Source organism: Rhinichthys klamathensis, unplaced genomic scaffold, assembly GCF_029890125.1.
Source record: "Rhinichthys klamathensis goyatoka isolate OS25496 unplaced genomic scaffold, OSU_Roscu_1.1 h1tg000487l_1, whole genome shotgun sequence".
In the NCBI taxonomy this organism is placed as follows: domain Eukaryota; kingdom Metazoa; phylum Chordata; class Actinopteri; order Cypriniformes; family Leuciscidae; genus Rhinichthys; species Rhinichthys klamathensis.
In genome coordinates, this window is record NW_026606974.1 from 2,933,496 (window position 1) to 2,949,239 (window position 15,744).

A 15,744-nucleotide genomic window follows, 5' to 3' on the forward strand; every position below is an offset into this window, starting at 1 on the left:
TCAGTTCCTGTACTTGGAGTTCACCACCTTCCTTGCCAACAAGGGTGTCACCCATATCCGAACCTCCGTCTATCACCCCCAAGCCAACGGAGGGGTGGAACGATTCAACCAATCCCTGAAAAATGGACTGCTTGCTCACATGTCTGAGGGATACTCCCTGATGGCCGCACTGTCACAGACCCTCCTTCACTACAGAGCAACTGCCCACTCTACAACAGGGGTCTCCCCTGCCGCACTCATGCTGAAAAGGGAGCTTGTGCTTCCCCTGTCAAGACTCCGTCCACCAATGGCCGCGGGCCCACGGCCATGCCCAGCAGCAGTAAAGGCTCACGTCAAGAGACAACAGAGTTCCATAAAGCGGAGGTTCGATGAGAAGCACAAGGCTAAGTGGCCTGCTATCAGAGTGTCAGACTGGGTCAGAGCCCGCCGGCCCCACAGAGCTAACAAGCTGTCATCCTTCTGGTTGGCTCCGTACCAGGTCAGTCGGCAGCTCGGCTTCATTTCAGCTGACTGATGGTTCCCGTTGGCAAGCTAGCTGCCTGCGCAGAGTGCCCTCCCCTTTTCACCAACCTCACCTGGCAGGGGTGGAGCAGAGCAACCCAGCAACTGAGCCGGCCCCTCATGTGCCGGATCCCATGGCGGCACCTCTCGCCCAAGCTGTTCCGGCCGCTCAGGGCACCGCTCCTGCTTCAGCCCCGCTGCCGGCCCCCCTTGTTTCTGAGCCCCGGCCTGTCAGGGTTCGTACGCACCCTGGGCACTTCGAAGACTTTGTTGCTACCTTTCACGTTTGAACATTCGGAGGCGGGGGGGAATGTTGTGTTCACATAATACATACAGTATACATATATACAGTTCTAGTTCTGCTATTCAGGATGTCTGTTTTACGTTGCACATTTTGACACTGTGAGGCCACCGTAGGTGCGCGGTTGTTTGTGTGGGTTCCGGAAAATAAACGAGTGAGTTTATGCATTGAAAGTTGAAACTAGTCGTTATTTTTTATCAACATGACAGTTCTATCGGGAGAGACTAAATAACAATGCTAGCCAGCTTTATTTAGAGAAACTGCTTGTCAATAAACTGACAGCAGCAACAGCGAGCAAAGCATGATTTCAAAAGCAACACATTTCAGCACAGTTCGCCTATTACTTAACAAAAACGAACGAAATTAATACTCTGTTATTCAACTAGAGTTGTTTAATTTGTTATAGATATATCTGTACCGCGAAATGTTTTAAAAAGACACTTTTTTTAATGACGTACGACTCGCATTGACAGGGGAATGTCCAATCTGTCCGCTTGACGTTGCACGGCAGGTGCAAATGCACGTATCGGATTCATATCAGATTTATTTCCACATATGAATGAGGCCTGAAACATCAAGGATGACTGAACTCTCGCAGTTTAACGTTACAGGTTTGGGGGTTTCTAAGTCTTGCACCCAGCCGCAGCAGAATTGTACATAAGCTTCTAATGACAGCTTCTGAACTCTTGCATGGTGTAGGCAGTAACGTTAGGCACTGATACCATAAACCAGGTAATTGACTATGTCAGGGTATGTGAAAGGTGGTAGTGCTTTGGGTCTTTCGTCCATTCTGTAGCAGGTCGTACGGGTCCATGTTGATGTCAAGTAGTTTCTCTAAATAACGCTGCTTGGTGTTGTTATTAAGTCTCTCCCGATAGAGCCCCTTTCCTTTTGCTTCCCCTTCTTCATTTATTCCCAAGAAACTGTGCCTTATCGCAAAAATGCAAACAAATATCAAGCTGCTCTCTCTCTCTGTCGCTATTTCTCTCGGTCTCACTGTCGAAGTAACCATGACAACGGATAGCGTATCCTTCCAAGATGGCGACGCGTTCCCACAATGCAACGCGGAGTGAAACGTGTGACGTCACATTCTCATTCTCAATAGAGGACGGTTTAGACTGCTGGGAGGATTATTGGTGATACCATATAGGATTATTGGTGATCCCCTGTCCACCCTCCAAGAATAGCATACATCCAGTGTGTGAAAAAGGGGCTTCTATTCTGTTTGTATATAGCACACCTGTACATACAAATTTACACACACACATGTGTATATATATATATATATATACACACACACAGTTTGTGTATCTTATTCACATATCTTTATTTCCTATTTTACTATATGTGTACTGTTGTTGTGACTGTGCACTGGAAGCTTCTTCTGTCACCAAAACAAATTCCTTGTGTGTGCAAACATACTTGGCAGTAAAGCTCTTTCTGAGTCTGATTATATTTTGAAATTAAATGTATTCCTGTAATGCAAAGCTGACTTTTTAGCACCATTACTCCAGTCTTCAGTGTCACATGATCCCTCAGAAATCATTCTAATATGCTGATTTAGTGCTCAGACAAATTTCTTATTATTATCAATGTTGAGTCAGCACAAAAGTAGTGCTGCTGAATATTTTTGTGGAAACTACAAAAAAATAATACCACAAAATCCTCAAAGTGTTTGAAGACACCATGCAGGTTCCAGTGAAGATGGAGTATGAGCTGGAAGTGCAGACAGAGCAACGCCTGTCAGCAGATTCAGATTCAGATTATTTTATTTAATGCGACGTCAGCATTCAAAGCTATTTTCATGGCAAAAATTCAATTACAAAAATACAAATATCATATAAATACAATAAAAAACAAATACAAAAACAGCAAGTCATATTATACAAGATTTTTTAAATTAACATATGATAAAAAACCGTTTCAGGCATAATCTTATTAAATATGTCCTTAAGTGAAGTAATTTCATAAAAGAGCATTCTGCTTGTATTAAAGGGTTATTAGTTCACCCAAAAAATATGTCATTAATGACTCACCCTCATGTCGTTCCAAGCCCGTAAGACCTACGTTCATCTTCGGAACACAGTTTAAGATATTTTAGATTTAGTCCGAGAGCTTTCTGTCCCTCCATTGAAAATGTATGTACGGTATACTGTCCTTGTCCAGAAAGCAAATAAAGACATCATTAAAGTAGTCCATATGACATCAGTGGGTTAGTTAGCATGTTTTGAAGCATCGAAAATACATTTTGGTCCAAAAACAACAAAAACTACGACTTTATTCAGCATTGTATTGTCTTAAGGTTCTGTTGTCAATCCGCGTTCAGTGACGCTGCTGACGTAAGATGCAGCCGACGTGTTATCTGGTGCGTCCGTGTATTCGTGTTCAAATAAATATGGCTGGGCAAAAAAAATGCAAGTCTTCCTCTGTGTCGCAGTGTTAATTTCGTTGACGAAAATAACGACGAAAATTATTCGTCAACGACATTTTTTCACAGACGAAAACGAGACGATAACTAAATAAAACCTAGTTTTGAATGACAAAGACTATGACGAAAATCTATTGACATTTTCGTCAACGAATAAAAACTAGACGAAAATGTTAGATAGTGACGATTTGGGAAGCGATCCGTCAGAACTGATGTCCTGCGTGTGTGGTAGATGCGCACATTTGGCTACTGTAACGTGATCTACCCCGCGGTCATAAAACGTTAAAAAATGTGAACGTCTGGGAGAATGAGTAGAGCAGACATATAGATCTCTGAATAAGAGTGACGATGCAAAAAAGAGCTCTATTCGGTGCGGTTTTCTGTGCGCACACACCTAACCCGAAGCGTGCAGTCATGCACAATACACATACAGCGCGCGAGTAGGCTACTGAATTGAGCTCTCTTTCGTGCCTGAATGGAGAAATACACAACAGTATGTCTAAATGTCCTTTTTGGAGAGTATTCATGTAAACTATGCTGGTTATGTCTTAAACTGTGAGTGTGTCGGATGTGCATCAGTGCAATTGTATCCGCATGTCATTGGACATGATCCGACGTCTTAAAGTGACAGTGGCAATAAACCTAATGCGGTCCGTGTCCTTAATTTTGATCAAGCAACAAAAGAAAAAGAGAAAAGCATTCACTGTTTGTTAATAGCTTTAATAAGGATTAATTATATTTAATTCATACAAATAAATATGTCTGCTTGAAAGAATAAAGAATGATGTGTAAGTAGTTATAAGGAATGAATATATCATTCATTGTAAAGAAGACTGTGTTGTACTTTAGGAAAAGTGGTTTTATTTCATTTTAAGATATTTTTTAAGTAACAGCAGTTAAATCTGTATCTGTATTGCATGTTCAAACTTAAAAATCATTCATATTAACAGGTTAATAGATGTTTTCTCCGGGAGTATATGGGTTTGGAAATTTTAGAGAAATTCTAAATTAACGCATTACAATTGAACTAAACCCATTATATTTTAGTCGACTAAATCTACTGTAGATTTAGTCGACTAAAATGTTATTGTATTTCGTCGACTAAAACTAGACTAAAACTAAAACAATTCAAATGACTAAAATATGACTAAAACTAAATGGCATTTTAGTCAAAAGACTAAGACTAAAACTAAATCAAAATTTGCTGACAAAATTAACACTGCTGTGTCGAAATCCTTAGACATGTTTGCAAAGTTTGTTTTGTTTACAGCGTGCGTCACTGTAAACGAAGCTCGGGCGCACCAGATAACACGTCAGTAGCGTCTTACGTCATCAGCATCACTGAACGCGGCTTGACAACAGAACCGGAAGACAATACAATGCTGAATAAATTCGTAGTTTTTGTTATTTTTGGACCAAAATGTATTTTCGATGCTTCAAAACATTCTAACTAACCCACTGATGTCACATGGACTACTTTGATGATGTAAGTCCGGACTAAATCAAAATATCTTAAACTGTGTTCCGAAGATGAACGGAGGTCTTACGGGCTTGGAACGACATGAGGGTGAGTCATTAATGACATAATTTTCATTTGTGGGTGAACTAACCCTTTAAGTCCAGGACAATTCAATAAAATATGTTTGACAGATAAGGGAATCTTACAAAACATGCATAAAGTTGGTCTTCACCTTTAAGTAAAAAAATATGGGTCAAACTTATGTGACCCATACAACATCTGGTGTAGACCACTTGATCAAGTCTAGTTTTAAGAGTGATAAAAAGTCTGTTTGTAATTTCCGGATGAGTTTCGTACAAGTTATTATTCTTGCACATATTCCACGCTTCTTGCCACTTATTTAATATGTATCGATTAATAATTGGTCTGATATATGAATGAGGAATTTGACATTCATTAACTCCCTGATTAAGAGCTTCCTTAGCAGCTGCATCAGCGCGTTCATTTCCTGAAAGTCCAACATGGCCTGGAACCCAGCAAAAGATAATACTGAAAAACTGATTTAGTAGATAATCCACTTTGGTTAAAATGCAGTCCACTAAAGGATGATCAATTTTTAAAGAGTCTATTGCTTGAAGGCAAGATTTTGAGTCTGTAAAAATTATAGAATCCTTTTGTTGTGTATTTTCAATATGTTCCAAAGCTAAAAGTAAAGCACGTGCTTCAGCAGAGAAAATTGAGCACTGTTTTGGAATACGGATTTCATAGCGTTGATGTCCAGTCACCATTGCTGCTGTTACACAATTTTCCAGCTTCGAACCATCTGTGAATATAGGTACGTGAAAAGGGAATTGGTTTCTTATGTCCAAATATTGCTGTCTATATACATTTGGATGAGTCACTCCTTTCCTCTGAAGAGCCAAATCAAAATTGATATTAGGCTTCTTTAATTTCCAGGGAGATATAGAATTGAATTTGATTTAAAATGTTCAAATTTGTATTCAAGTTCTCCAAATGTGGTTTAAAACGAATAGCAAAGGATCTGATGCTTTTAGGTTTGTTCTCATACAAAGGAGTAAATTGTGGGTTAAAGACTGTAGAATAGGCTGGATTGGTTTTATTTGCCTTTATGTACAAACTTTGCACAGGCGAAGTTCTAAATGCTCCCAAGGCAAGTTGTAAGCCCTGATGATGTACTGAGTCACGCATCTGCTTATATGATTTTCTGGCAGTCATATAGTATGCTTCCATAGTCCATACGAGAACGGATTAGTGTTCTATAGAGTCTCAAAAGAACAATGTAATCTGCTCCCCGTTTTGTTTTTTTTCCAATACTTTCATTATATTAATAGCTTAAGACACTTGATTTTTTAGTGATTTCAAATGAGGAATGAAAGTCATTTTGTTGTCAAATAGAAGACCTAAGTACTTGATTTCCTTAACAACATTAATCGGTTCTCTATTAATGAAGAGTTCTGTATCATCATGAAGGGATCGCTGGATACAGAAGTGGGTACAGACTGTTTTTGATTTAGAGAACTTGAATCCATTTTCAACTGACCACTGATATATTTTGTGAATACATCACTGCAGTTGCCTTTCAATTGTGAGATTATCCACATATAGGCTGCAAAATATATTAGGTCTGATGATATTCTCAATGCTGTTTATTTTAATGCTGAAAAGAGTGACGGGTGTCCGCAGTGTTTGGGAAACCTTAGATGTAGAGTACTACTACGACACTGACAGCTTCTAACTGGCTTCTACACAGACCTGGTTAAATCAGCAAAATGGCCAGTGGGGACTGATCCTGGCAGAATAACGAGAGCTTCAATCAGATGACACCAAGATGTCAGAAGATGAACATTTTGAAGAAAAGCAAAATACTCAACTCATCACCAGAAGAAAGATCAGCAACAGGTGCTGTTTTAACAGAAACATCAAGCAATGAGCATCCCGAGAAGGTAAAGTGCAAAAGCCAAGTTCAGAGAACATCTTTGGACACGTCTCTAACATACACAGAACTGAGTGACCTATGTGCCATCATGTCACGTCTCTCAAAGTGTCTCCAACTCCCTCTGACCCACAATTAAATACAAAGCATGACCATGAAGAACTTGAAAATGGCCCAGATCCAGATGTGTGACAGCTGGACCAGTACAGTGAAGTACTCTCTGCCTGGTGGCTTCTCACTGGTGGTGGAGAGAAACTACAGAATTCCCACTGAAACACCTTCTGCATTTTTGATGATAAATGCTGATGTGCTCAGCATAAGCAGTGAGCTGGAAAAGATGGACCGGCTGTGCAAAGAACTAGGCTTAAAACCAAACGAAAGGTCAATACAAACTATTTTTGAAGCCTGTAGTGGTCATGTGGACATATTCAACTCATTATTCCCTGTCTTGTTTTTACCTTCTAATCAATAAAAGTGCCAAAAAGATCATTTTAAAGCTGCAGTCCACAGTTTTTCCTCTTTGTCGCCATCTCTGTTCGAAATCTGCAATTGCAGATGTGGAATTATCCACATCTGGAATTATCAACTTTACAAGAGTTGTGCCTCGGCACGGCACAGCGCGGATGAATCCAATGTATTGAGGAGAATGTGTGGCTGTCAGTCGCCGCGCCGGTGTTGATACTGTCATTAAGAATCACAGATTCTACTTTTTGGAAGTATGACCAACATAAGAATTTTCACCGGAAAATGTCATCTGAACAAGTAAGTAACATCCACTTTTGTTCTGACCAACTAAGGGAAAAAAAGCATTGCAGTAAATCGTGCTGATTAAATCTAACGATCGCTTATCATATCACGTCAAACCGTGCAAATTATACTTTGTTCTCAAATTGTTAATGTTCAACATCAGCATTGCGTGACTATTTAATGCCCTTCAAATATTTATCCTTGTTTTCGCATGGGTCCGGTTGCAATCTCTTTTTCCAAACTCTCACTCCAAAGTCTTTTGCATTTTACAACGGGTGAATCTCCAGTTATCACTGATGATTGTTGTTTGAACCTTTCTGGATCCGCCATCAAATTAATAAGTTTAATTATATCAAGTGCTGTGAGAAAAGGCTATAAATCTCCACCTCCAGCATCCTCACACGCAATATAGCTTATACTAGCCGAGACTCCTTCTTTATGTGTACAGATGTGACGTAATGACGCAAAGACATGCTCGAATCTCCCGCGGAAATCCACCAGTACCACTGGAATTAAAAACATTATTACAAGCTTACCGTTTTGAACCGAGCCACGGCAAGCATATAGTTTTGAACACTGGCTGGTAATTTACTTGCTCAAAAATTTATTTTGGATCATTTTTTAACCCCAAAAAGTTACGGACTGGAGCTTTAAGTTATTCTAACTTCACTAACTATGGCAATAGGGATGTACCGATATAAACATTTTGGCCGATACCGATAATTCTTTATATTTGAAAGCCGATAACCGAAATATTGACAGATAAATCTAAATCCAAAATGTTACAGTTTTTGAGAGCCTGATTAGTGATTACAAAGACAAATGTCTCACAATTAAAAGCCCTGTTCCAAGCACTTCAACATAAATCAAACATATACAGCGTAGTTTGAACCAGTGTAAGTTTTAAAATGTATTTTACACTACTATGGCCAACTTTCCTTATAAAAAAATCTATTGCCTTACAAATAAATAAAACAATGCCTAAATAATGCAAACAAGTCATTGGACAACATACTTGCGAATAAAGAATAAAACTGCAAATGCCATGGATAACATAAAATAATCCATTATTTATCGGCTTTAAGATATCAGACAAAATTTCTTATTGGATCGATAATGATAACAATCAAAATGTTATCATATTTTAACATATATCATACTGTCTATCATAACATATATCAGCCAAAACCGATATGGTGGCTGATATAGGCTATCCCTATATGGCAACCTTTTACATTACATCTAATCATGACCATAATGATCAACATATATATATATATATATATATATATAGTAAGTATTGATAGGGTACTTCGGTCATTTCTGACTGGATTTTTTTTAATAAAAAAATGTTAAAAATTGTAGCTTCGTCGGAATGGTACGAAACTTGGTGACTTTTATGGTACTTGGTATACGAACACACACAAAAATTGGGGACAGGATTTGAAAAGTCTAAGTGGTCATAAAAAAAAATAGTCACACTCAGGACCTTCGGTCAAAAATGACCGGCCATAGGAAATGAATGGGAAATTGGCAAAAATATGAAAATACAGAGTTTATTTGTGAGTACAATCTACAAATCAGCCACGATGCAGGAAAAAAGCACACAACAGTGAAGGGGGGAATCTCTAAAACATCAAGAGTGCAAAACAGACAAATACACTCACACACACACACACTTATACACACAAAAACACACGCATGTACACAAATGAACGCGTGTCTTGCAAAAGCTAATTTTGGGAAAAATCAATTATAAAAGCAATTATTCATCAATGTAAGAAATAAAGCGCACAGCAATGAACGCATGAGACTGTAAACAATCAAGGTTGCAAAACACACACACACACACACACACACACATAGGGAAATATGAGACTGGTGAAACTGTAACAGAGAAATGTGAGAATATGTGAAATAAAATCAATGAATCAAATAAAGGGGAGACATTGGGTCCAAAATGCAAAGGTCACACACTATGTCTCTCTCTCTTGAACACACGCACGCACACACACACACACACACACACACACACATACACACAGTGTAAGATCAAACGATGGAATTCTTCCTTAGTTACCTCCAGGCCTATTGCAGCACATATGTGCTCTTTTTATGCGTTTATTCAAGGTTGAATTCAAATCAAATACTGTCAAACCACCCATACTACTTCTGAATAAGATGTCTACTTCATAAATTGTATGAAAATTATGGAAATACATGGTTCAGATCACTCAAAACACATATGAAAATGGAGGCGCCCTTATATGGTCAGTAAGGAAGCTTGGCTTTCCATCTAGTGAAAAGGTTTGGTATGCGCTAAAATAAAATCTTGACTAAAAGCTTATTTTTTGAGATATCAACCTAAAATTTGGAACACAACTTCGTAAGATTTTTGGCTTTCATTTTCTTGCAGTTTTTAAAAAAATAAAATAAAACAACCAAACAAACAAAAAACTTGACAAAAATAGTCTTTGAGAATCACTTATTATAAATTAAAATCCACAACCTGAAAAAAATAGGCAAATATGTGCAAAAACAACTAGAATTCACAAGCCTTTCTACAGAGGCTGTAAATCCATCTAGTGGTTAAAATATGATATTGCATGATAATTATGCTCACTACATCCACCAGATGGCTCCAATGTGATTTAAAAAAATGTTTTCTATAGGCCAAGGATCCACTTTAACCTGAAATACAGCATTAAAGTCCCCGTGAACCGGAAGTTGCAAACGGCTTTTCTCCAGTGTTGTGACGTATTTACGAGAGAAACGGAATACTAAATGAGGCAAAATAGTGGGCGTGGCTTTTTTTCCAACTAGCACCCGATTGGATCTAGAAAAGTAGGTGTTTTCATTCAGCCTGTCTACTGTCAGTTGGAGGGGCGTGGTTATGGATGTTAAGCAGACACCCAAACCGTAAAGCCTACGTCATCGGCCAAGGTCCTCCAATGCAGAGGGGAGGGGCATTTTCAAAATTTGATTAAAGATTACGAAGCCAAAAACATTTTTTGTGTGGATAGACTTGCATGGATGAATTGTTCACCACAAAACGATCAATTTAGGCAAACAAAGTAAGTATGGTCAATTTTGATTTCATGGGGACTTTAATTAAAAAATAATAAAAATAATATATATATATATATATAAATTTTCTATTATATTCAATGGGAAAAAATTGATCATAATTATTGCATAAATATTAATTATTTTCATAAAATTCTCTCAAAACACCAAAAAAAAAAAAATATATATTATTGAGCAAAAATAAATTTCATTGATTTTACTGAATAAAAATAAACATTGATTTCAGGGGTCCGGTCACTTTTGACCGCGAAGGTCCTGAGTGTGACTGGAAAACGAAGAACCCCAGAGGGTTAAATAGAAGTGAAGTCACTGTTATCGCAATAATTAGTATTAGGCTAATATATATAACTAGGCCTGTCACAATCATGAATTTTATGCTGACGATTAATTACAATCAAAAAAGTTACAAACAAAATAATAATATAATATAATATAAACGCATAAGTTACAAACAAAATAATAATATAATAATAATAATATCAAGCGTATTATTCTCTATTACGTCACTAAAAAGACTAAAATAAAACTGCTCAAAATAGCTCAAATAACCATCTTAAAAAATATTAAAACAAATAAAATTGTTATTGAAACAATATTGTTCTCTAAAGACTCACAGTGTGATTTTGCCCCGTTTCATCTGAGCTGAATCACCTGCTGTTGAGACATCTATAGTTTCTATGGCAACAGAAAGAGCTGTAATGTGTGCACTGTTCATATTTTTTATATTATACACATGAGGGCAGAGCAGTCTGCAGGCAACAATCTGCCACATTGGATGTCTGACATGTTCAACATTGCCAATGTTTCTTGTCTCTGATTCCAGAGAACCTAATATCTTTCTCTAGTAGCAAAAGTATGAATCTCAACAATATAATACACTTATTTCATGTGACAGGCAGTGACTTACAGTGCATTCAAGGTATTAATTTTATCAATATCAGTGCTCCCTGGGAATTGAACCCATGACCTTCCTTGTCAATACTAGGGCTGTGCTCTACCAGTCAAGCTACACACAAAACTCTAAGGTCTAAAACAAACAGAAAACATGGGTTGCTCCTGAAACAATAATTTTCTCATCAGCACTTGCAGTAGACAGCAGATTTCACGGAGGCGTAACAAACAACAAAATATAGTATAGCAGATTATTTGGCTTCACTAGCACAATCTTGAAGGTTTGCCATCAACTCCAGTATGGGAGCAATACACAGCAATTTAAAGGTAAATGTCTACTAGGGTAAATGTTGATTTGAGATAGCAGAGCTAAATCAACTTACAAATAACACAGTCACACCACTATTTGATGAAAAGATAACATTGTCAGTGTTGTTAAATAAGTAAGATAAGTAGCCTACAATAAGTAAAGTGGAGAGAACTAAATGCAATAAATAAACATGAGGTGCCGAAGAATTTAAATGCAAATGGAATAAATTAAGTCTGCAAGCTCTGCAGAAGTAAATATGACATTCATAACTCATCTAAAGTCATTAAGATTTACCTTTAACAGATAAGTATAATATTGAATAATACAATCAGTTTCATGACATTTCTTACTATTTTAGAGTAGACTAACTACTTATACATTAGGAATTATGTAATTAAGTTGTTAAATCTTATTACACCCAAGTAACAAACCTTTCTGGACAAACTGTGTATTTGAACCACAATATAACTTCACAAATTTTATTTAAAGCTATTTGTATAATTTAGAAAAAAAACAATTGGATCGTTCTACTTAACTCTGCTACTGACAAACAATTTCGGTAGTGTAATGGTTCTCAACATGGGGCCGTGGCCCACTAGAGGGCCTCAGCAAACTTCCATAGGGGCCACAGGATGGCTGTTATTATTGTTGTTACATTACATTGATCTTAAACTATGGTTAATTAATTGAACTATATTATTTGGAGAAAATCTCTTAAAGCTCTTAAAGCTTAAATAGGAGGCCTTTGAATTAAGATCCACTGCTGGAGAATGTGTGTAGTGACATATTGTATTAGCCTTTGCAAAAAGACAGAAGTGCAGTGTGTGCCCGAAAGCTACATATATGGGAAATTTGCAACTTTTGTAAATTCATTTACATTTTCCCAGAAAAAACTAAAATATGAATATAATAAAATAATCCACACACACAAACTAGATAACACACTGTGTGTTTACTTCTGATCCCATTACTTCAGAAATCATTCTGTCTTCGCCAGATAAGGAATTCCAAGGCAGTAAATCGATTTTACTTTAACATATATAACATAAATTGTATGTTGCTTTTTTAATATTCTAATAAGTTGCTATATTGAGGCTAATCACTCATCTAAAATTGCTATACTCTTAAATATTTGTAAAACGTACATAAACTAGATCTATAATTACAATATGTACCTTGGACTCTCAGCACTTTTCACTATGCCAATGTGAAAGTAGAACTACTGTAAATACAGGTGCTTTCCAAAGTCAAGGTAGTCTCTCTCCAGGACAAAACTGACAGCCACGTAAACAAACACAGTAGGTTGGTTCTTTCTGAGAATACCACAAAATAAAATGTCATCAGATTCATAGAGAACAGCTTCAGGGAGTATTTTATTGGTTAAGCTGTCTGTCATAATGTCAGTTACTGTATTGTTGTGATTCTCATTCTCATTCATATTTATAATGGTTGTTTTAATAATATCACAGTGCTGGTCTAACTGACAGAGCTTAATTCTAAATATTGATGGGCCACCACATAAAAAAATCTTATTCCATCCTCCAGTTTGCATAAGACATCAAATAGAAGAGTATCCTTACAGCAAATTGGCATCATAACATCTGAACAAAATACCGAGCATCCTGCATTTATAAGCATGTTGTTTTAGATGTAATGGCGTCATGCATCATATTGACAGTGTGGTACCCAGCTGAAGACAGCAGACGACCCCCCGTGACGCAACGCCATCCCTGCTGCTACCGTTTTCATTTTGGGCTTCATCTTCTATACAGATAGAGATACAGATGCCAACGGCACGTACAATACAACTCACCTGTCAATGGAAATACGCCACCGCCACCGCCACCGTCCTCGTCCGCGGTTGAGATGCACGCGCGGCTCAACGCAAAGCGTAGACTATGTGTCTGTACTGCAGCACGACCTTAAGGACACAAAAATCCCATTTGAAAGGATTCCCTCTCATCCACTGGACTATTTAAGCCTATTTCAGTTATTCTACTCCATACATGGACGTTGTCCTGGCAAAGCAGCGTGTTTTGAGCAGGTATGATGTCAAACACTGAGGGCAGTCCGGTGTATAGACTCGATGCAGCCGGATGGGGGAGATGCGGGTCATTTGCCAACAGCTGGGCATCGACATCAGGAAGTGCTGTACGTTTGATAGACAGAAGCTTTGACCAATCGAGTATCGTCAGGCCAGGGTCCGCCTACTATAATTGAATAACCAATCATTAATTAGGTTAATATATTTCTCTTTGTTTTGTGCACTCTGCGTTGGAAATATGTGTGGACATATTTTTATTTTAAAAGGGTGACATTTTTATTTTATTTTTCCTTTGAAGAAATGTAGTGTTTTTTTTTCATTATTGAAGAAATAGAGCTATTCTTTTGATTTTTCAAATTTGTATTGTGAGATATTTTATATGCTATTATTTACTGCGCCTATAGGCTTTATAATCTTTAAAAGTTTACTTTTAAAGTTTTATAATTTAGCCTTTAAGTTTTTGTGATACCACAAAAAGTTATAATGATACACATTTGAATAGTTAGGCTATGTGCACTGGTTTTCACTTAAACTTTTTATTTATGTTTATTTTCAGGTGAAGTGGGACATTTCTTTATGTATATAAAAACGTGATTTAGGACTTTGAATTAGATTTATGTCCCTGCATTAAAAAATATCAAAGCAGCTTATGGTGGCCAGTCTGGATTTTGGAACATGGCAGCTGGTTTGTTACTGGTCCAATGTGGTTTGCCAGCTCTAACCAGATTGATCAAGGTTTACCAGGTCAATGTTGTCCCCACCAGCTGGTAGTCCATCTGATCATTCATCTAGATCAGTTTAACACACCATGGAGTCAAGGCAAATGTCACCTAACGGACAATAATTTGTAGATTTCAATTGCATTGCATTTTGACATAGAATTTACATAGGTCTTTTAAAATGTATTAATTTGCAATACACATACAATGTAATTATTTTAATATATTTAAATTTAAAAAGTTTAACTTTGAACTAAATTAGAACAAAAAAAGTTGTATACCATTATTGAAAAGTGAATGATTTATTCCAAAATTAATATGCATGGGGTTTATTACGTGGATACTGTAATTGCATAGCTTCAGCATATTATTATTGCCATTTTAATTAACAGGACTTTTTCTGTGCATGTGCTCCATCTAGTGGACATCAGCATTAAAGCACAAACACACAAATTGCAATGCATATTTTACTAGAATGAGCAAAGCAAGGATGTCCAGACATTTAGCCAAATCAGCATCTTTATTGTACAAACAAATGCATTTGTTTAATCTATTGACATTTCTTTGTATCATAAAAAAGCAATATACAAGCTTTAAGAACGAACATAAAAAGCAGCACAGAATGATTATGAGTAAAATATAGAATTTGAATAAATATACTTTTATATTTCATGCTATAAAATAAAATTCATAAATGGCGAGTTAATTGTTACAGCATCGGCGTCAGCTAGCTTCATGTACTTCATAGTTGTATAAAACAGTAGAGTTCTGAGGTTCACAGTTGGGTTGTGAGGTTGTACATATAGTGGATAACAGAAGGTTGGACAGAGTGCTACTGATACGATGAGAGCTAAAGATCTGCTTTCCTCAGCTGTGAAACTCCGCACTCGTCCCATGCATTCAGGAAGAGCAAGAACGGAAACATTCAGGTGCATCATACTACACCTGTGAGGCAGACTGTTTTGGGAACCAATGACTGAGGAATTGTTTCCCCACCTGAAGTAAAAGTGCAAGCTTAGTTTTGGACACACAAAGATCACTGCGCATCCAAAATGGCATTTTCTGAATACTAGTAAACCCTGAGTTCTACTTTTTTTTTTACTTTTTTGCAATGTCCCGGATACATGAGAGAACAAGAGTTTGAGTTAACAATTTTGCTGAAGTCCTCTGATTGGCTGTTTAATCTCGATGCATGAAGAAAGAAGATCTTTAGCACACACCATAGCGGCAGGTTACATATCTCAAAGATCCCTTTCATATTTGACATGGATAAAAAAAAAGATGCGACTTCACCACTGACACT

At 37.2% G+C, this 15,744-nt stretch overlaps 2 protein-coding genes across 3 annotated transcripts in view; one reads left to right on the top strand and one right to left on the bottom strand.

Moving 5' to 3' along the window:
• ralgps1 (Ral GEF with PH domain and SH3 binding motif 1) overlaps positions 1-15,744 on the bottom strand; it is a 174,030-nt gene that overhangs the window by 133,308 nt on the left and 24,978 nt on the right. Inside the window, exon 1 of one of the 2 annotated variants that reach the window (XM_056237487.1) lies at positions 13,492-13,514. The exons of the other annotated variant lie outside the window; for it this stretch is intronic. The gene's annotated coding sequence lies outside the window, so the exon portion shown is untranslated. Of the gene's footprint in view, positions 1-13,491; positions 13,515-15,744 lie in introns of those variants that run through there. 2 annotated transcript variants of the gene reach the window in all.
• Positions 636-15,421, top strand: si:dkey-191c17.2 (uncharacterized protein LOC100005628 homolog). The gene is given in 7 exon segments (XM_056237509.1): positions 636-741; positions 2,475-2,544; positions 5,838-5,842; positions 6,378-6,541; positions 6,543-6,614; positions 6,660-7,024; positions 15,313-15,421. Coding segments are annotated over 7 exon segments (891 nt in total).